Consider the following 23,141-nt stretch of genomic DNA (forward strand, 5'->3'; position numbering starts at 1 on the left):
AGGGACCTTAAAGACCATTTAGTGCTAACCCGCCTGCCATGGGCAGGGACACCTTCCACCAGACCAGGTTGCTCAAAGCCCCATCCAGCCTGGCCTTGGACACTGCCAGGGATGGGGCATCCACAGCTTCTCTGGGCAGCCTGTGCCAGTGCCTCACCACCTCCACAGTAAAGAATTTATTCCTAATACCTCATCTAAATCTACCCTCTTTCAGTTTAAAGTCATTCCCCCTTGTTGTATTGCTACATGCCTTTGCAAAAAAAAAAAAAAAAAAAAAATCGCTGTCCAGCTTTCTTCTAGGCTCTTTTTAGGTACTGGAAGGCTGCAACTCACAGCCTGTCAAATGACTACTCTTTACACCAAGAAGGGAATTTACTGAGATCTTATACTCACAGACTCTGGGTCTTCTACTCAGTTCATGTAAGTAGGACACTGTTCCAGACCTATGCACAGCACCTACAGTTACCTTTTCTTCCCATTTTTTCCTCAACTTTTTCCCCCACTCCCCCCTTTGAGACAGGCTGAGTTCTGGTAAGAGTCAAAAAGTGAGCATGCTTTTAAGCCTCTCCTCTAAACTGTCTCCTGTGGCAGCCATTTGAACTAACATCTCTTGACCAATACTTAAGACAGAGCATAGCTTCATCCTGATCTTCATAATGCCTCTCTCATACGCTACAGGCAAGCTGCCTTCATAGGAAAAGGGCTCCAGAGAAAACACAGTATGCATGCAAAGAGTCAGACAGTCTCACTGTTCGTGGAAGAAGTGGAACAAGACAGGGAGTCTACTCAAATAATCTTCAAGGAGATGGAAGAGGATGGGAAGAGAAACTGTCCTGGGGTTCCTTCACTAGAAAACAGGCACACTACCACCAGGTACAGCCAATAGTACATAGAAAGCTCCTGGACTAATATAAAAAAAAAAAAAAAGCCTTCAACACACATTTCCACCATTTGTGCCTAAGACGATATGAGTAATAAAACCATGAAAAACCAAGACTAGCAATAGCTAACAACAGCTATAAGGCCCATAAATATTTTTATTTACTTCCACAAATCTCAGAACCCATGCAGCAGAGGACAGAGCCACATATGCAGACCAGTCACACTGTACACTTTGGCCAGCAGTATAGGAAGTGTTGGCGTATGAATTAGTGCCAGCAATGGCTGCCCACATGGACTACGTCATCAGTGTAGAGCTTGGGAGCAAACAAATGCAGAAAATAGACACATCCACATGCTCACAAGATTTAGAGTGTATTGATATTGCTGTGGAATTATTTTTTAATCTCATGTCAAAAAGATACTTGTTATGTTTTTGTGTATGAAAGTCAGGTTTCATACCAGTTCTACTTTCCCATTGGGTAGGAGCAGTTCAGTTTGACAAAAGAGTTCAATTCCTTTGATTTGATGTTTCCAATATAATGTGATTTCCGCATCTGTGTATTCTTCCCACAGCTGGAAAGGTGCAGCGGGATAAACTGCCAATGGAAAATCTGAGTTAACTCTTGGAAAACATAAAGTACATGCAAAAGTATTTTAAGGTATTTTAGTTTAGTAGTAAGAGCAAAGACGACATACAAATCTTTCTGCCAGTCTAGAAGAATCAGATGTAAATTAGTAAAATTTAATTTCAAAATGTAAATATAGTAACCAAGTAAATGTGATATAAGTTTAAAAAAACCCTTATGTGACTTGAAAATATTACAGAACATCATGAACAAAATAAAGTCTTTTTCTGCAAATCCAGTAAAAATCTCTAATCCTTCTGGTGGAAGCTCCTGGATCTAGCATTGTAAGTAACATCTGCTACATTTCTACATCCCAGAATGCAGCCTCTTCACCAGAAATTTTATTCACAACTCTTACATTGACTCCTTCCAGTAGTCACCCTCTGGTAAACAGAGATAATGCTACTCCTTCCAAAAGATTTCTGACATCCTTTACTACTATGCAAACAACATTCAGCAAGGGCAGCAGATCTCCAGCTCTCCCATATTATCAGTACAATTGTAAGGAATGAGACATGGCAGTGGAAGTGAGTGGTATGTTTACGACTTTGGCCATTATCCTGACACTTCACAGACCAGGAATTACAATTTGAGGACTTCCAGACTCAAAGGAGATTGTGTTTGATACAGAAGGTCCCAGCTACCTCATGCATAATTGGAAATGATGGACTTCAGTCTTCCTTTACTTGCTGACATCCTTTAAGTAAGGAAAATTCTACTGTAAATATGTCCAGGATCAGAGAAAACAGAAAGAGCTTTACAGCAATCACTATTTAAAAGGTTAACATCATCAGTACTATATATAATTCCTTCAACTTGTAACAATCACTAGAACTGGAAAAACAAAACTGTAGTAAAGCTTTAATGTACTTAGCACGTTCAATGTAACCTATTTTAGCCTGCCATGAAAACTTAGTTTGTAATATTGCATTGTCTTATTACGTGTCAGTTTACTCCTCCACTTTCTTCCTGCTCTGTTTCCTCCACCCCCAGTCAATTAACTTTTAGAACTCTCATGCCCTTCTGAGGCAAATTTAACAGACAGGCATTTAACATATGTTCCTACAAGTCATATGAAAAAGCGTGTCTAGCAAAACTGTAATCAATGCCTCTGAGGAAGCAAGCCCTGCCAGAATGCAGCAGTTATACCACCAGCCTCCTCACCCATCAGTCTGTCAGCTTCAGAACGGAGCAAAGCATACGTTGCCTCCTGCTTCTTCAAACAGGACCACAGGTGGCCTAAATAAACAGGGGGCCACAGGACCCTGGGAACACTGAGATGGATGTGGTGGGACTAGAGGACACAAGAAGAACTGGAAATACTACTGGCAGGAAATACCCAGGTGTTTTGAAGCTGGGGTACACTGTGATAAAGGACAGAACTAATAGGGAAGAAGGAACCACAGCCATCAGTAATTGCTCACAGAATAACCCATTTTATTTGTGATGATAAACTACTCTTCCGCCCTTACAGTAGCACTGAAGACGTTATTGTCCCATATTAGCACTATCAGTTCTTCCTGGTAATAGCTGCTTACATCTGCATCACATCCCATTGAGAGAGGTGCTAGCAATTTTATTTACCTGCTTTTCAAAATGTGCATCTCCATTTTATTTTGGAAAGACAGTAACATCAGCAATAATATTTTGGAGAAAGGACTGAATTCCCAAGTAACCTACACAAATACTTTTTTTTTTACACCTCCCCATTATATAACCTTGTATCGTGTTGCTTCACATACTATGAGCCAGCTTTAGCAAAGAAGCAGATTTTGAAGCATTAAAGGGTCATTTCAATAAAGGGTCGTTTCAAAAATCAAATTTGACCTTTGGAGTGAAGCTGTTTTCCACATTAACACAAATTTTGCAAAGCTGAAACTGAAGAGACAGCTGATAACTAACAGCACAGGCACCACTAACAAATAAAAACTGGAAAGACAAAAATCAAGGACTTACACACTTTAAACTGGGACACTCAAGTATTGAGATCAGAAGGAGAACAAGGCCCATGACAAAAAAAACTTCAAGACAGACATTGAAAAGACCTTACTTCTGTAAGTTACATCAAAAACATCCGTGGCAGTTTTCTTTCCCAGTGGGTTTTCCGCAGTCACTGTGATATTATAGATCCTCTGCTGGCCTATATCCCAAGAACAGGAGCACTGCTCAGAACAACTTACTGTGCATGGAACCCTTTTTTTGGAAAACCTATTGGGGCAGGGAGAGAAGTGAGGAAGGGAGGGAAAAGAGAGAAGAACATTTTTCCAAAATGTACAATTGACATAGATGCTGAAATTTTTGATGCTCAACTACGTTACAGCATCATACAAAATAAGGCAGAGGGGGACAATAAGAAGCCACCCAGTTCTGTCCCCTAGCCTGAAGCAGAATGAATATAGGTATTCTTACAATTAGAAGAACATTTTCTTCAAAGTCTAAGTACTTTTTCCTTTTAAGATACAGCTAAGTTGCTTTTAGTGATTTCCTCATGGAAATTCTAAACTAGGGACCTATTTGCCAAGAATTAAGCCATTCACACGTCTACCACTACGCTTTTAAATGAATCAGTAATTTCAAGTGCATCTTCTAACCTACCATTTTTAAATCACCATCATAATATCTTAATGGAAGTGAGTGATGCAGAAACCATGAAGGTACATGCAGTGATGACCTGCCTTCTGCTGAGGTCTTTTGATGAAAGTTTGTTGTGTTGATGAGATATCTGTCCTGTTTAATGAGTTTCCCTTTCTCTGCAGACCCTGCTGCAAAGCCCCTCTCTTCTCCATTTAAGTGCCTCTGTAGCAAGGAGCCAAGGGCCAGGTCTGATATGCACAGCTGTGTAACCTTGACTCAAACTGCTAATATAAAGCTGTGAGAAAGTCTGCAGAGAGATTAAAAAAAAAAATAAATATTTAAAAAGCGCTGAAATTATAAAAGCTGAAATTATAGAAACTATAGACAGAAGTAGGATTTTTGAGATAGGATTGTCAGTAGCGAAAGGACTCAAGAAGGAAAACAACAGCATGTAAAGTTATAAAATCATAACGAACAAGAACTAGGGAGGCTAATCAGGCTAACTAGAGGGTTAGCAGGGAATCATCATTTTGAGTCAGCATTAGTGGCAATGGATCGTGAACACACATAGTCAGCCTACCAGTTGATTAATTCCTAGTTATCTGTTGTGTGTGTTGCCCAATACTTATATTACACTTCTAAGTTATCTATATCCTGATTGCAGGGTGTCTTCATACCTGCTGAAAGATACTCAATTAACCCAAAATAATGGTTAGAACAAGGTTTATCAAGCAGAAACTGGGCTGACAGACCCACAACTTTGTTAGAGGTAATCCAGTTCAGAGCGGTTCTGCACTGCTCAAACTTTGTTAAATAAGCTGATCGGTGAGCTGGAAAGAGGCAGGCAGCTAATTTCAACAAGGATAAAAAACTTTTCCACATATTTAAAAGGAAAGAACATGACTGTTCCGTATAGCACAAGCCAGAGATAATGTAACAATGAGGAGACTTACTCTTCAGACAAGGTGTATTTTGTTGAATGACGTCCATAAAGATAGGTGTCTCCTCCCTGGCTCCAAGTACATGTTACTACTCTCATGTCTTGAGTTTGGCAGGAAAAATCATTAGGCGTATCAGGTGGTTCTTGTCAGAGGTAATAACCAAAAAAACACCAACAGCATGGCAGTCAAGGCAAAAGTCATCAACCTTTTTACTGTATTAACAAACTAGAAATAATGGATACGTGTAAAGTCTGGTTTACTACAGACTTTAGTACAGATACTACTTCAATTATACTTACTCAATGACCACTCTGCAGAGAAAATCAGGATAACACTGTAAATTAATTGCAATCCAAACCCCTCTATATGCTATTATTTTTTGTTATATTCATGCATTCATGAATATAATATGTATTGTTTTCTGTCTGTAAAAATTGCTGCTGGCCTTTGAAAGGGGGACTGTGCTGAGATTTTACCACATGCACACAGACAATGCAGCTGAACTCCTAAATGGGTAGGTATATTTAAAAATCAGTTACCTGTCCTAGGATCAATTAATGAGATTAATCTGAACACATTTAATGCTATTCTTTAATGTGTTCCATATGCAAGTGTACAGATCTGAAGACAGACATTAAACAGAGTTCAGCTGGACATGATAGGACAATGACGAACTTACAGTAAGCTTCTTTTTTCTTCTCCCTCCCATTCCCTACAGCCATTCCTGACTTAAAACAGCAGGAAAATATAACTGTAATAAAACATTCACTTACTACCCACAAAGAAAACTGCATGATCATAGCACTGCTCTTCGTTGCAAGAATCTTGACAGTAGACACTGATGTGAGGCATCTCTTGATGTGCCACATTTTTCACAGTGATAAGTCTGACTTGACCATTTGTGTGATTGAAAACATGAACAGCTGGGATTACGAAGAATTCCTTAATGATTTGACCTTTCCTCCCAATGCAACACAGAGTGATATCAGAACCTTCCTCTACAATTTTTTCATTTGGAAAGATTTGTGGTTCACTGTTATTTGAAGTGTCCAGGGCTGCAAAGTAATACATAATAAACAATTTCAAAATCTGCTTATAGGAGCAGCCTTCAACCAGAACACATAACTGAGCATTTACACAACAATCTGCTAATGTTATATTAGCCATTCATGCACTTTTATTTAGGATTTTTCCCCATACAGACATCAACTCCACATCTAACTGTACCTATATTTCTCTTAAACCCATAAACATGTAACGAAGTCCAACAAACTACCTAAGAGACTAAATGCATCTTTCTGCCTTTCACTTAAGAGGAGACAAAGAGTTTGTGTTCAACAACTGCCTTTACGGATGAACACTGCCTCCTGCACCTATGAACAGGCTGATGCTTACATTCAAAATGCCTGCTTTTGAAGAATATGAGCAGGAGGTTAGAAAAACATGTTCTGAAGCTTATGCAGACCTCAGCTAAGAGAAGTCAACATTGAGTGAATCAGATCAGTAAGGGGATACTCAGCTTTGAGTAAGACTCCTATGGCTTTCAATGTTGGACTCCTTGCTGAATGCAAAAATCAGGGGGAATTAACTGCCTTTTGGGTAGGTTGGAGATAAAATCTACTCTCAAGAATCTGATCCAAAAATCTGATGACGCCTAAAGTCACTATCTTTCCAGAGAGCTCTAAATCAGGTCTGTAATGCAGGATCAGTTTGTGACAAAGAAATAGTATTTCTGATCCCTATCCAATTTCCATTGAAAAAACAAGATCTCCAAGATTGAGGTTAGTGAGAAAGAAAGGGAACCTTGTATCCTATTTCCCATTATATAAGGTGAGGAAGACGAGCAATTTATGTGCCACAACCCAAGTATACAGACCTATGATACTTCTACAGCCCATGGTATCTCCCACAACCAAAAGCCATTGCAGCTCCAGCAAGAGTAGTGTTTCTTTACAAAATCACTGTAGTCGTATTTTCAAAGGCAGTTATATAGTTTGTTTAAATTAAATTATCTGCAAACCAAACTGTTCTAGTAAGACAGTATAGTCTGGAAAAAAAAAAAAAGGGGGATGGTGGTGGTTTGTTGAGCAATCGTTAATTACATTATGGGTTCACTCCCTATTCACTCTCATATAATTCACAGAAGTTCATTCCAAGTGACATATGGAGCTGTCTTGTTTGTCTCTTCATCTTTTCTACTAATGAAAGCTATGAACCCCAGACAAAAGAAACATGCATGTAACCATAACTATGTGCTTCCTCTCCTCTCCCCTAGTTTGGGCCAGGGCTGCATCTAATCTGGTGATAAGCTACACTAGAGCCTATCCAAGATCCCATGCCACTCTATGTATGACTGTTTTTAACGTGCAAGCAAGAAAAGCTCTAAAACTTTTGGTCTACTAGCTTAGGAAGATAGTCTGCAAATTAAAAAAATAGCTGAAACATTGCTATTATTACCAGGGGGAAAAAAAAAGGGGGGGGGTGGGGTGGTTGGCAGGAAGAGTTTGTCAGTACTTAGACATGAAAGCGTTCAAAATGGATTCTTAATTTGATGCCATCTCTTCTGAACTGGACTTCACCGTTACACTCAGCAGTAAATGACAATCTAGCTTTGTACTGGAAAAAATAAAATCAATATTGCAAAGACTTATTGTGCTTACCCAGGACAGTCTCCCACCGACTCCACTGACTCCAGATTTTTGATGCTTCTGTTCTGCTCCTGATTCTCACTGAGTGTGACATACACTCCAAAGGTAAGTCTGAATCCCATACCCAATGAAGAGGCTTTCCTGATTTATCCAGTGTGACATTATGAAACTCCTACAAACAAAGGCCAGTAAGGCAAAGTATTGAAAACACAGAGATGTGTAGACATTTTGGAAGTCAATCAAAAGCAGTGAGAGAGAGAGAAAGCTCAAAGGAGGACAATGTTTTCGAAAAATGAGCCTCTGAAATATCACTTGCTACACGTGATCTCACACTAAGTAACTAAGAAGCTAAGTAACTGCTTACAAATCTGTACTAGCAGTGGTAGAGTGACTGAGGTGCTGTCAAGACTGCTTGATTCTGACAACATAGTTGTGAGTCAGACCCTGCTTTTGATGAAAGTGAAAATAACCACTCTCAGTGGGTTATTTGTGCCTGCTATTACATGGGTCATAGCATGCACAGATACTCCTGCCTGCAGGTGACCTTGCCTAAAGCTCTGGGTTACATATCCCTAGCTCTGAATTACAGCAGGCATTTGCACTGGCCAGTAAGAATTAACACAGGTGATACTGTAGGTCTGAGGCACAGCATCTGAGGACAGTACTACCACCAGTGACAGGCAGAGTAGGAGAATATCTGCTGATTTCCTCAATACACACATGCAAGAACCACAAATAAATATATTCAAAACTGTTACAGCTCAATGAAGACAACAGAAGGACAGCCTAAAGTATGAAATGGAGTATAAAACCCACGAAAGCTAAATGCTCTGTAATTTGGCAAACATTTTTATATCAAATTACATAAATTCAGACAAACAGCAAAAAACATTAAATGTTCTGCTGCTCTCTAAGAGAAGATACCCTACAAATTTCTTTTAGCATGTACCTACTAAGGCCCACCTGGGCGCTAAATGAGCTGCACCAATACACGGCACAGCAACTCAAACTAACCTGGGCACCATGTAGGCACACAGACAGATGAAAATGTAACCCAAGTGTGAATCTTCCCTGGCATGACAGTCCATAAGAAGCAGGAAAAAATGGCTCAAAAAATTCTAGTAATCATCTGTAATTATTAATTCATTTTAGAACAGAACACATGAAAATGAGCCCCCCGTGTGCCCAGGTGGCCAAGGAGGCCAGCAGCATCCTGGCTGGTGCCGGGAACAGCGTGGCCAGCAGGGCCAGGGCAGTGCTGTCCCCCTGCCCTGGGCACTGGCGAGGCCGCCCCTCGACTCCTGTGTTCAGGTTGGGCCCCTCACTGCCAGGGGGACGCAGAGGGGCTGCAGCGTGTCCAGAGACGGGCAGGGGGCTGGTGCCGGGGCTGGGGCACAAGGCTGGTGGGGAGCGGCTGGGGGAACTGGGGGGGTCAGCCTGGAGAGGAGGAGGCTCGGGGGCACCTTGTGGCTCTCTACAGCTCCCTGACAGGGGCTGTAGCAGGGTGGGTGTCAGTCTCTTCTCCCAGGTAACTGGTGACAGAACAAGAGGAACGGCATCAAGCTGCACAGGGTGGGGTTAGATTGGGTATAAAGAAAAATTTCTTCACTGAAGGGCTTGTCAAGCACTGGAACAGGCTGCCCAGGGAGGCCGTGAAATCCCCATCCCTGTTTAAAAAAATGCGTAGATGCAGTGCACAGGGACATGGTTTAGTGGTGGACTTGGCAGTCCTGGGTTAACAGTTGGACTTGATGATCTTAAAGGTCTTTTTGAACCGAAAAGGTTCTATGATTCTATACATTTCAGTACTTCTTCAAGCAACCTTACCAGATTCTCAGCATATAGATCTGTGCTGCACCAGAGCCCTGGCTCACACTGACAGCTGGAGAACTGCTCTCTATTACTGCTTTCCATCAGCAACACCTGCACTTTCATAATATCACCACTGAGAAACACTCTGCAATCAGTTTACAATTTAATTTCTCAGTTATAGCACTGAGGAATGTAGTCACTGCTTTGGAAGCTAGACTGTCCATGCTTTGGTATGAGCAGGATCACTTTCTTTATTGGACCACATTCTTCAGAAAAACACAGAAGCAAATACATTTCTGTCTGGTAGTGACATCACAAATACTCTGTTTATTTCCCTTGTCATGTTTATTATAGTTAACAGACAAGACTATGTCCTTGGATTCGAAAAACTCATTCTTTCTTCCAGCAAGTTAATAAGAGTTTGTTGGAAGGATACTCAAAAAAACCCCCACTTACTTGTTTGTAGCTGTATGGCCCAGTTTCTGACTTGGCTAGATCTACTCATGGGATGTTAAAAATCCTACCCCATGTATCAAAGTAGTCATAATCTTCTGAATTCCATAGAGCTCATCTGCAGGGAAGATGTGGTTCTACAGACTTAGAAACAAAATACTAACAACTTGGCTGATCTGAGAAAGCTTTGATTCTTAACAGTGCCCATCTTCTTTTATTGACTTCTGGTTTCAGAAAAATAAGCCCTTCTCTGCTTTACCTACTTTCTCACAAATAGCAGCTTTAAATGAGCTAGAGCAGTTCGCCAGTTTTACTGAGTTTTAACATATGCATTTCATATTCTTCCACGGTTCAGTCAGCAGATGATTCATAATAGGTTATAATATCCCTAAAACATGCATTAATTCCCAAAAGATTCTCAGATCCAAAGGAGAGGAAATTTTCTTTGGAGACAAAAACTCTCACACTGAAGTCACAAACTAGGGAAAACATCAGGAGTAGGCCTAAGCCTATGATTTGGTAATCTCCACCTCTTCAGAAAATTTGGCTGGTTTAGGTGTTAAGGAAAACTAGCAGCACAGGGACTCTGCAAAAGAGGCATCACTACTTCTTCCTTAACTGGAAGAGGTGGGTATAAGACAACTGTGCTAAAGGCCAAGTACAGGGCTTAAACGGCTTCACCCTCACTGAGATGACCTTTTGTTCCACAAGGTGAGAGGAGTTGCAGCAACATGACTCATGTTCACTAGTCCCCAGTTAAGGGTAGTAATCATGCTATAAAAAACCAGGCTGTCTTTAGGAGTAATGGAAGGGTTGTTTCTGGGAGGCCACTTGGGGAACCTGCATAGTGAAAGTGAAACAGAAGTCTTGAAAATCAGATTTCCTAGGTCTACCCACCACAACACCTCAATAAGGATATGCAAGGCATAATAGAAATTACTTCTTCATCTGAGCCTACCTTTTTTTTTTTTTTTTTTTTTCTTCACAGAAACTGGGCATAATGACCAAGTCTGGCACCTATGAAATATGAACGTATTTCTAGTACAGTTTTGTAAATACTGTGTTGTAAATTGTAAACCTACACAGCAAAACTATCTGCATATGCATCTGAACATTTCATTTTCCTTTAGCTTCCTTTGTATCATAAATAACTAATATACCTTTTTTAAACATATACTTACTGTCCACACAGTAGTGGTTTCATCTGTTCGACGGACTTGTATTTCAAAAGACATCGCCAGCTCAGCATCATGCGCTGACTTGTCAACATCCCATTCCACGAGCAGTCGCTGAAGAGCCAAATCCTTGGAAATGTTAAGGTGCTTTACTGGAAACAGAATGGATTCTAGGAGCACAAAAAGAACACAAAAATATTAACGTTTAGCTGTTACAAAGCAGATCTGAAACAACAATGGTTAGATGTAAAACAGGTTCCACACTAGACAGTTTTGAAGGAAGAAAATAAAAGCGATCAAGACCCATGCTGTTGATGTCAAAAGCAAAGATCATCTTTAATCTTAAGGCAAAAGCAGGCTAGAATGAGGTTCCCAATTCTACTCAATAGCTGCCCCCGACATTGGGTGCACCACTTCATTTCTTCATGCCCTCAATTTACTAGCTACTTTGTGGAAATATTGATCCATCCCTTCATAATCTTATGAAGAGAAATAACAATGTATTAACAGGGACTGAATCCCAAGAAATCCTAATCCCCAGCAAGCCTTCTCATCATCAGGGCAGAAAATCTAGGTTCAATTTTGCTTTCTAACCTAATTAACACTAAACTGATTAATGCAAGTCAAGTATTTGAATAGGATGTTTCCCTCCACTAGCTAGCTCAGATGATAGTCTAGTATTAGGTGCATTCCTGGTTGCTCTACATAGAGCTTAGGTACTTTAGTCAGGGCTGTGGATTCTTCAGCTGGAAGTAGACACCTAGTTATAATGGCAGCTCCATCTTTTTGTGGGTCTGGAGTTAATTCCCAGAATAAAATAAAGTTTAAAAGTCAGGCTGAGGTCCCTTTTGGTGTAAGGAAAGGGAAGTCCACTTAAGACTAGCTCACTGAAAACTACAGATCACCTTAGAAGTGGTCCCTCTTTTTAAATGTTTGCTCTGTCACCCCTCCCAAAAAAACCCTAACTCTTGGAAGAGATGAAATACGGTGCCCATTGATCTTCATCTTCTCTCATTCCTGAAAAATAAAAAAAGAGCAAAAAAAGAACCTAAACTTGATTTGGTTGTTACTGAAGCCAGGGAACTGAAATGGCCAAGTAACCAGGCTTTCTCTTTTGTCATGGTTGCTTTCCAAGATGCCTCTGCTTGTTACAAATGACAATCAGAACGCTTATATTGACCAGGACACAGAAAAGAAATCACAGAAATAACTGTATATTCTAATAAAACAGAATTCATTCTGGCCATTCCTGCCCCACTACAGCCACAGTCCTCAGGGACATGATGGATCGAGACCTCAGCAGCTTCTTCCCACAAAACTGTCACGTCCAGTCATTTCTCCCAGATGTGCTTCACTCACTGACCCAATGATTATCTGACACTGTTACAGACTATTAGTGGCAGAAATGCAAGCATTCAGGAAATTTAGTTTGAGAATCTACATTTTGATAGAAGCTTCTGGGAGCAATCAGATATCCAAACTATTTTGCAACTTATCCTGTGGTGCCTGCTCTGCTGTAACTTCTGTGCAATCATTTCCCTACGTACAGATCTTTACATTAACTGCAGGAAAGGAAAGGCTCAAGAGAAGCAACAGTTATAGCAATCCTTGATCCCTCAAAGGAAGCAAATAATACTTTATAAGCTTATTTATTAATTATGAGAATACAGACACTGGTACCACTTAGTTGTTTATACAAGTCCAGCCTATAACTAAAGAATAAATGGAGGCATGTATACCTGGTACCATTAGTAACAGCTTATAAAAAACTGCTAAAAGAAATGGTTGTTTCTCTTTTAGCAAATCATCTACAAACTCTGTTGTTATAATTTTAATCCATTCCATTTTAAAAGGTAATCGAAATCAAAGCAAAATGAAAAACACATGCTTTCAATCCAGAGGAAACTACTGACATAGGTTCCTTCAGATACACTTGGAGGGAGAAATCAAGGTTTCATGGTTCAAACATTTGGTCTCAGAAACAGAACTGTGGTATCCTAAAAAAGTTTTTGAGAAATAAGTATACACGCACATATATGCACACGTACCTTCTACCAATTTTTACTGCAGCCTTAACACAGAATTAGTGGAAAAATATGAACATGTGTAAAATCCATTAAAACAGAATTTGACAGCATTGGTGTATTTTGTAAGGTAAATAAAAATATGTTTCAAGTGCAGAAGTAAAATTTCTTTTGTGGCTATGGTTATGACGTAGTCCTTAAAAAAAACATACCTGCTGCTTGACAGTTGCTTTTGAAAAATAACGGCTATCAGTTTTATACTACCATAAGGAAACCCAGCACCCATCACAGCTAGTAGATGCCTGAAACCAAGCGGAAGGCCTGTAGATAGATTTCACTCGCCTAAATGACAGGGGAGCAGCAATTTTAGGTTTTACTGGAAAACAGAAATATTGTTGGCTTCACTGCCAAGGACTGACCAGACAAAGAGCCAGAACAACCAAAGCAACAAAGTGAGCCATAAAATTAACTGTGGAAGCAGTGTGTCTTATGTTATTTTAGGAAGGTATGACAAGATGCACTTCATCTCCCAACATTCTACAGACTTCACCATCAAAACAAGATAAAGGCTGCTAAAATCCCACTTATGCTAAGGAATTGACTGTAATTCCCAGCATATAATCTTAGCTGTTAATTTTCCGGTGCACCTCACCTCTACATTCATCATCCATTTACATGAAGCACCACTTACCAAGCCTCTGAGGGGATCTGATTTTACATATGCAAATAGGTGGCTGACCTAAAGCTCTGGCCCTTGCCATTCTTGTGTTTTCCTCTTGCAGTGCTAAAGCAACTGGGGGAGACAGGTGAGCCTGGCACAAATAAACCTAAAGGAAGGGACCCAGCTACTCTCTCAATGAAGCTCACAAGCACAAAGTAAGACTCTCAGGGAAAGGAAACAAATACACCTGAAAGAAGAGCCAGCCCGTTGGCAGAACCCCCTTTCCTTTTTCAGGGTGCACCATTAAAAGAAATCCCTGAGTATCTTCCGAATTTCCCTACCCTCTTTTCTGCTCCTTCTCTAGCCAATCCTATTTGCAAGTGTCACTACTATGCCTATTGCATTGACAATGAGCTTGCCTCTCTTCTCTACATGTGACTTTTTGCCCAAGCTAAAATCTCATCTCTTTTCTCACCATGGACAATATTTTCACCTGCTGCATTTAATTAACTTGACAAAAAACCAAAGGCCTCATTAGTTTTGCTTTCCCTCCATCTACATAAAGTGTCCCTCCACTACCCCCTTCTAGTTAGATGACATATCACTGCCAACCTCACAGAAATTTGTTTTCCTCAGAGCCTGGCATAAGACAGTCTAGATCACCGGTCAGGGCTTATACACAGTACCAACAGAAAAAACAACATAGTTAAGGATATATCCAAGATCTTGAAGGCCACATTGAGTTACAATGTGAGACTTAAAAGACTTCTGTAGTATAATTTAGATATGCAGAAGTACATGTAGCATCCAGTTACAATCTTCCCCTCCTAGCGAAGTTAAATAATCAAGGCATCTTAAGGCTTGTTTTAACTTGAAAGCTAACTCAAAGACTGTATGAATAGCTTTATGATTACAACAGAGACGAATTCTGTTCCTGAACAACGGCATGTGAAAACAAGTGACCAAATCATTGTAACATAGTAACTGTTTAGACTTGCCTGCATTACAAAGTTTTGCTACTCTAGGGACATTGGTAATAGTCTCAAAACCGAGCAGCTGGCACATGGAGTGAATGGAGTGTGAACACAGGAATTCAAGGTTGAAAAGAGACATAAAAGTCTGAAATAGATAGATTATCCCCTTCAGTATGATGACAAGTAATTTATACAAAAAACCACCCCTCTCCCTCCTTCACCAACTTAATTCAGGCAATACAACTTCTATAATGCAGACTATAGTCTGGTAAATTCTGCCTTCTTAATGGTGGTTATAGAAAAGTAGATTAAAAACATTAATTCTTTTTTTTTTCTTTTAATGGAGTAGTGCCTAATGCTATTGCCAGTGGCAAGAGTGCAAGTAGTACTTTTAAGTACTTTTAAGTACTTAAAACACACACCTTTCTGAAAAGTTATCTATATTCAACTTCATTCCCTTCGAATATGCATATTTGCTTTTTTCTTTGTATTGGATATAGATGTGAAGTGTAAGAAACAAAAATCTGTGCCATCATCAAAAAAGGAACCAACAGAAGTGCTGATTTTTTCATAGAGGAGTCAAACAAAAAAATACAAAGGGAAGGGAAGAGATAGAAAAGCATAGAAGTTGTCAAAGAGGAAATAAATTACTTGAAGATCTATACTTGAAGAGTACAGATCAAAAACTTGAGACAAGGGAACATAAATAAACACGCTCTGGCTTCGCATCATTGCAAGTTATGGATTCAACAGGCCATTTTGCATTATGGGGTTACAAAAGGTAATTATACAAGACGCTTCATCACCTTACAAAAGAGAATAACTTGATTACACATGTAGATTGCTTAATCACAGGAGACTTACAAGTGAGCATGTCCAAAGCTTCAGTTGTTGTAGATTGCTTCCTTCTAAATAAAAAGCAGATGTTCAGACATTTACCTTGCTGTGAATATGTAGTGTGGCAAGTCCTCAGGAGGATCAGTACTGCCAGGACCATGAAGTAAGTCATCATTCATCCACCTTTTCCTGCACAAGACTTATCGGGAAAGAAGACATTTCTATTTATTTGTTTCTTTTAGGAGAAACACATGCCGGACAACAGTCCAGGTAATATTACTGTATTTCAGAAAAAGTAAATAAAAATGCAACCACACAGACTCCAGGCATCTTAAAAGAAATTGAGGAAGAATGGATAAAGAAAGATACAGAATGAAAAAACTTGCTTGTTTTTTTAGGACCTGGTCACAGCATAGGGAAAAATACACTACACTTAAAAAAATCAGTTGAATCTAAACAAATAAACCACACAATATCTTCAAACTTTTCCCTCCGTTTATTTCTAAGGAATATTAAAACAAAAGTTTCTCCTGATATATTTTGGCTTTCCTCTTGCACAAATAACAAGATATCCATCCTAACAAGGGGGGGGGGGGGGGGCAAGTATAAAGGTACATAAGGCTTTGTGGTTTCTGCTTCAGCGTAAGCCTGACTGATGAATCCAGCAGACTTTGGCAATCATGGTCTCTCCCTTGGCCAGCATCCAAGAACTATATGAAGGGCTTTAGTTACACTGGAGTCGAAATACACATATCAAAGTTTTGGCAAGTTCCATTCCTAGAAGGACCATCATCTCAAGCACCACACAGCTCTATCTAGCATTCATTTTACAGCTTTTACACTCACGTTGTGACAGGCTGAAACTGTTTGACTTGCACAGCCCAGTCCCAAGGGACCGATCATACGTCAGATCTCATAAGCTGCGAATTCCCCCATGCAGAAGGGAGAGGTAAACATTCAGCAGCAGTACGGTTAAAAGCAGTCATGCACAGAGGGTACAGGAGTCCAAACAACAGGAACAGGACAATGGATACAGCTGTCCTTAACTTTTCATTTCCATGCTTTACATTTCTGGAGCTGTGTAGAATACTGATAAAGAAAGCCTTCTACCACTGCATCCACAACAGAAGTTGAAACTGCTTAGCAGGACAGATAACCAAGATGACCTTCTGTCCCCACAAGGACAGAACATTTACTGATTTCAGAACAGCCAGGAATTCACTCCAGAATTTCTTCCTAGCAGAAAATTTCCAATTTAATGCCTTAGAGCTACAGACACTGAAGTTTAATGACCTTGCCTTAGACTGAATGGTTTTGAGAAACTCTGAATTTCTCAAAAGGATCAAAAGAAAAGTATTTCAGCTTCTTCCCCCCCCCCACCTCCGAAGTTTCTAAAGGTCACATAGAAATTGTAGAAGAGTCCTGGGTGCAGCACTGCAGCCCAGGGCTCAAGCTCACAACAAGCACCCTTGCTGCAGTGTGCCCCAACTTTTTCCTTGTGAGCATAAACATGGAGGCAGGCCCCATATTTAAAAGGTGAACGTGGCTTTGCCTAATGTATAGGCTTCTTCAGTCCTTCTTGCCATTATACCAACATCCTCAGATCTTCAGTTCTTCTTGCCATTATACCAACGTCCTCAAAAGTATTCAGACAACACTAAAATCAACATTAATAAAGAATCTAAATATTTTTGAGAACGTAAGCCTAATTCATATGCAACTAATAGACTGTTCCAAGAACTGACTTGGGGAAATCTGCTTTGTTATAGTTTTTCTATGTTTAGCCTTTGTTCTATCATCTGATGAAATTTAATATCTAAAAGGAAAAATATTTTTATATGTTTTGTCTGGAATAAACACAACAGAATCTTTGTTATGGAGCAGTGAGTGGCAAGTAAGTGACACAACAAGAAGTCTTTCCAAGGCAGATTATGTTAACATTTCTGGTAACTCTTTAGTAGATTTATACAAAATTAATATTGAGAAACAAAGTCAAATCTTGCATGCCCTTTTTCAGAAAAAAATGAAAATAAAACTGCCTTTAAAGCCAAGGGTGTTGACTCTCTGCTTTAAGAACCAATCTAACACAAGGGCGGTCAGTTAGGTTCAGTGGCATAACTCCTGACTTGACATGACAAAAATCTGGCCTCACAGGACTCCTGGTTTTCTAAACATCTTTGTTGGGTCGGACACACAAAATTTGTCATCTATCACTTAAATCCAACATTAAATACAGTGGGAAATTATTGTGGAAGTCATGGCAAATCAGACTATTTATTTAAATTACTTCCTATTTGGAAGAAATTTTCTGTTCTTAAGAGGCATTCTCAACTATTGTATTGAAATAAGCATCTAATTTAACTATCTCTCTCCAGTCATTTACATTGTCAGTCCACTAATGGCACAGCCTAGATCAATTTTACTGATGCATAGTACAAATGCTGTATGCTACTAAAAGGCATTATAATATAAGTTCATCAGAATATAAACGTATTTTGGAAGCTACAATGCTTTTCACTAATCAGTATGTTAATAATCTAGTTTAATACTGTATAATAAATTATGATAATGTGTGCAATTGTAGGTATCAAAGAGTTTTCATGGGAAAAGTTCTGGAATTCTCTAACAAAGAGAATATGAAGTAAGTTTAAATAAATGAAACGCTATTTGAGCAAAAAGAAACACAGTCCTTAATATATAATATTTTGACTTAAATCATCTTTATGCAGAAACTTTATGCCTATGACTAACAAATTAATCACATACATTACTACTGACTAATGTCAAGCACTTGTTCTAGATTATCAATAATTAATTTATTTTATAAAATCATCATTTAAAAATCTGTGTCTGTCACAAAGATTAAAAATGAATCAAGACGGTTGTACACAATACATTATCAATTTCATTTTATAAAAACCCGTGATGATAACAGATTAACTACACCCTTGCCAAAAGTGAAAACAATTGAACAACAAAAGGAATGAAGACAGGAAGCCAAGGAAGGCTTTTAGGTATCTGAATAATTCATCATCCTAAAAGAGGCAAAGTACTACCTCTGAGAAATAGTGAGCAACTATCAAATACCACAAGAAAAGTGACAATCACAACCATGGTTCTGATGAATAGCTTAGCTCAGATTTGCCAATCTGAAGAATTATGAATACCATACTAGTATGCCACAGTTCTTAAGCTGAGAATGAATCACTGCAGACTTTTTTCTTAAGCCTAAGAGAAGTCATGTCTTGCCACCATGCTTCAACATGGAATGCCTGTGTACTTTGTTTCCATGAATTGCAGGTAAGAACAAGAAGTTCTCATGCCAGTGACTTTGAACATGGACTGCAGACATATAATTTGAATACTTTTCCCTTTCTATCTACTTTTGTCATTAAGACAATTTTGCAATGGAATTTCTCTATAGTCTATGACAGAATCACTGATTTTCCCCAACTGACTTTTGAAGAACTACAAGGATGGAGATTCTACAACTTCTCTGGGCAACCTGTTCCAGTGCTTGCCACCCTCACTGTGAAGGTCTTTTTTCTCCTCATATTCTCCTTATATTCAGATATTACTTTTTCTCCTTATATTAATACAAAATAACTTCTTCTATTCTCCTTATGTTCATATAATCATTTTTCTCTTTGTATTTTCCTTGCTACAATTTGCACCTGTTCCCTCTTGCCCTTTTGCTGTACAACTCTGCAAAAAGCTTAGCTTTATCTTCTCAGTAACTTTCCATTAGTTATAGGACTGCAGTCAGGGCTGCCCTTACCTTTCTCTTGTCAAGGCTAAGCAAACTCAGCTCCTTCAGTGACTCCTAAAGTGCTTCAGCCTCCCAAGCCTCCTGGTGTCTCTCTGCTAGACTCAGTCCAGTCTGTCAGTCTTTGCACTGTGAGCCCCAAACTGGACATAGTAATTTAGATATGGCCTCATAAGTGCCAAATAGAAGGAAACAATCACCCGCCTAAGCTCTAATTATTTGCCATCATTATCAACAGTAGTTACAGTTCTAATTTCTCTGATGAATCTCGTTATTGGGATACACTGTGAAATGTTCTACAAAATGGGGGATAATGCTAAGCCATAAACTGAGGATGATTGGGCACAAAGTAATCTGTCAGAGCTACAGAAGTTAGCTGAGCAACACATTTTTCATTTTACACTGTATTCTTCTCGTTTCTAAAAATTCAACATCCACGGGGGAAATAAAGCAGACTTGTCAGTCTGTAGCCTGGATCACTGATAGACTTTTTTTTTTTTTAAACTCATGAATGTATACTCTACTTTTAATCCTTCCCATTGGAAAATTGTAACCTGGGGTATGACAAAACAGATACAGAAGGATTCAGGACTCCCCAGCCTAACTTGAAATTAATCAGTACTGATAGATACATCAATAAAACAGAATCATTTTGGAGATCTGGTGGCAATTGCAATAAAATTCAGCAGCAACAGGCATGCTCAGAGACCTGACAATTCAAGAGCAGTCACTCAAGAGCTGGAGACAGAAGAGAAGCTAATTACCTTGGGAAGAGATGAAATCTCCTTCAGTAGGTAGTTTGTGAATAGTCTAAATATATATCTCCAGGTAAACTATTTCTCCTTCAAAGCAAAAGGCTGGCTCAGATGATCCCTGAAGTCTCACCCAGGCCAATGCTTTTGTGATGCCATGGATGACAGGAAAAAAAATTCTCATTATTCATCTGGTAAACATGCCTAAGATGAACATTTTGTCCAACCTCTCTTCAAAGGCATTAAAGCACTAAAATTCAACTGAAACCTCTTTCAAGATCAGGCTCATAGTATTCAGGAGTCATTGGCTGGCACATACTGCTGGAGTATAAGGAACAGCCATGTGTGTAAAAAAAAGGAAGCCCCTGCTATAAAAGTCTAATCATAGCTGACCGCAGAGTCATTCTGTTTTCTATCAATCTTCTTAAAGCCACATATTTCAAATCACGCTTCGTACAACTTTCCTTTCTCAGTGCCCTTTGCTTTGCTTATTTATAAGAGCTGTCAGTCACAACCCTCATCCTCAAGTGAATCAGAGCCTGTACATAGGCTGGGAAAAGAAGTTTTCAGCTTCTAGGATCCAGAAAACTTTATCCATTTTAAGAACAGTATTAGATAAGGACACCAAATCATAAACACCATTGATCTAACAATTTTTTCTAAACCGACATGGAAGAGGACTGCCAGCAAGGCAAATGCAGTAACAATACTACGTTGGATTTATGTCATATTTTTCATCCTATGTTCTAATTCCCTCTGCTTCACAGACAGACTGAGGATAGGAATCACAAATCAAGTTCATACCACGCAGTATAAGGTCACTAACATAACTGATGTGTTTAGTGCCAAAACTTAATAAACTCTTTCCATAGCCAACAAAGAGACAGACACACCTAGAAAGTAAGCCAGATCACAGGCAAGTTAGTCTTCCAGAGGTGTTTTTTTTTCCTCTTAAATAAACAGATAACTAGGTAAGTGCCAAAATGAGCTAGGATGCCTGAAGTCAATGGTTTGTACAAAGACTCTGCACTGAAGTGTGCCTCTGCTCTCCTGATTCCTGCAATTCCCAGTACATCCCTTGCAAAATGAAGTGCAGAGCTGACATCCAACTGAGGCAGCTTTACTGGAAACACAGCGTCAAGCCATTGAAAACCTATTGAGTGTCAGTAAAGTAACATCTGCCAAAGCATCCTACAGCTAAATAGATGCCTCTTCAAAATAAAATTCATACTGTTTATACAAAATTTAATTTGCACTATTATGAATTCTGAAAAAAAAAAAATAATAGCTGAGATAGCAAATTCTAAAGTGGAAGAACCCTTCCTTTAGTCCCTGTACTCAGGTTTTCTTCTCCCAAATAATTTTAAAGATGGTTTTAATTATACTTAGCACACAAAATACATCCGTGTATAAGACACTGAAAGCTCCTAATAATCCTTTGTGATGCAATGAGAGAGCAACAATTTTTAAAAGCTGCATATGGAAAAAAGTAATTTCTATCATCAAGGTCTGATAGGCATGTAATCATTTGGCCACTTAGGCACAGCTTTATCTCCTGTTTTTTTATAAACAGAAATCTCTTTGATGCTTGCTGTTGATTGTCTGAAGAGTTTTGCCAAAACAGGAAAACATTATGTACTTCATGGTCCCATGAAGGCTGGAATCCAAACATAAAAGCAATTAAACAGTGAAAAAATGGGGTCTAAAAACATAAAATGCTTGACAAGCTGTGTAAGACTGCTTCTGCCCTACCAGAAAGCAAATGCTTTTTGTAGGGAAGGAATCATAGAACATGGTGGTATGACTCACACCAACAGGAATAATAATTTTACCATGTTCTTCAGGCTTGTAACATTGTTAGGATCTGGTTTACTCCGCTGGAGTAGGGTCTGGTCCAGGCATGCAATATTTAGAATAGAGACAGGTAAAAAGTTTACATCAACAGAATAGCCAAACTCCAAGAAAAGCAGGAACCACACTGGAATTTATGTTTTCTCATTTACTCTGACAGTTTTGAGACTAAACAACAGATTTCAGCTGCTTAAAAGAAGGCAGAAGCAACACTTTTTCTCTGTATGATGCTGGACTTAAAGGTCTGGGCTTGCCATTCTGGGCAAGTCAACACCTTCTGGAAGTAGTAGGAACAGGAGACATTAAAACTGAACCTAATCACCTGGGAGGCGCCGCATCCACACCCCACCATGTATCTCACTCGAGCCATTTTTGCTCGGGTCAAATCAGCCGCTTTGACGCCGCAGTAAAGCGGTGACACCTTGAAAGCAGAGAAGGTTGGTTGGGGCAGGGGGAGTTTCATAAAACGCTTTAAAATTGAACGGCAAGTGATGGTGCTGCCGGGACCGGCAGTTCCTGAGGGGTGAAGCGCCGCCCCCACCCGCACCCCCCGCCGTGACCAGGGATGCCTGGGAAAACGGGGGTTAAAGGGCAGGCAAAGGGTGAGGAGGGCTAACGGGCACCAGAAGGACTAAAACTCAAAATCAAAACTCCAGAGCGCTTCAGAAAAGGGGCCAGGGTGGAGAGGGTGGATGGGTTTTCCTCAGCGGAGCAGGCTGCGCTCCCCTCAGCGAGGGCGGCCGGGGTCCCCCCGCGGGAGGAGAGGGAGACGGGAAGGGGGGCTACGGAGCTAACGCGGGGCTGCCGCGACAGGGGGACACCGGCGTAACTCACCCGCACCCGCCGAGCAGCTCCCTCGGGGACGCGGGAAGCCCGGTCCGCGCCTGACGGGCGGCGGGACGCGGCGGCCCCCGGTCAGTGCCGGCGAGGGCTCGGGCGGGGGCGGCCGTCCCTCCCCGGCAGGGCGGTGCCTGCTCCCGGCTGGCGGGGGCCGGGTGAGCAGCGCCTCGGGAATTTCCCCCGGCCGCGGGGAGCGCGGCCCGTTCCCACAGGCAGGGCGCGGGCCGGGCCGCCTCCCGCAGCGCCCGCCCGCCATCTGCCCCCTCCTCCGAGCACCCGAGCGGCTCCGGTGCCCCGGGGCGAGGAGGGGCAGCAGGGCCTGGGG

At 40.3% G+C, this 23,141-nt stretch overlaps 1 protein-coding gene across 5 annotated transcripts in view; it reads right to left on the bottom strand.

The window, feature by feature from the left end:
- Positions 1-22,923, bottom strand: part of OSMR (oncostatin M receptor) — a 35,359-nt gene extending 12,436 nt beyond the window's left edge. For 2 of the 5 annotated variants that reach the window (XM_040580786.1, XM_040580782.1), the window contains exons 1-8: positions 22,811-22,923; positions 15,710-15,806; positions 11,118-11,281; positions 7,684-7,843; positions 5,797-6,078; positions 5,036-5,165; positions 3,559-3,716; positions 1,342-1,478 (exon numbers count right to left, since the gene is read on the bottom strand). In XM_040580786.1, coding sequence (XP_040436720.1) covers positions 1,342-1,478; positions 3,559-3,716; positions 5,036-5,165; positions 5,797-6,078; positions 7,684-7,843; positions 11,118-11,281; positions 15,710-15,782 — 1,104 coding nt within the window. In that variant the 5' untranslated portion in view covers positions 15,783-15,806; positions 22,811-22,923. Of the gene's footprint in view, positions 1-1,341; positions 1,479-3,558; positions 3,717-5,035; positions 5,166-5,796; positions 6,079-7,683; positions 7,844-11,117; positions 11,282-15,709; positions 15,807-19,385; positions 19,826-20,137; positions 20,270-22,810 lie in introns of those variants that run through there. The other 3 variants (XM_040580783.1, XM_040580784.1, XM_040580785.1) reach the window with 3 other exon arrangements.
- Positions 22,924-23,141: the final 218 nt, after the last annotated feature.

Source organism: Falco naumanni, chromosome Z (genome assembly GCF_017639655.2).
Source record: "Falco naumanni isolate bFalNau1 chromosome Z, bFalNau1.pat, whole genome shotgun sequence".
Taxonomy (NCBI): Eukaryota; Metazoa; Chordata; class Aves; order Falconiformes; family Falconidae; genus Falco; species Falco naumanni.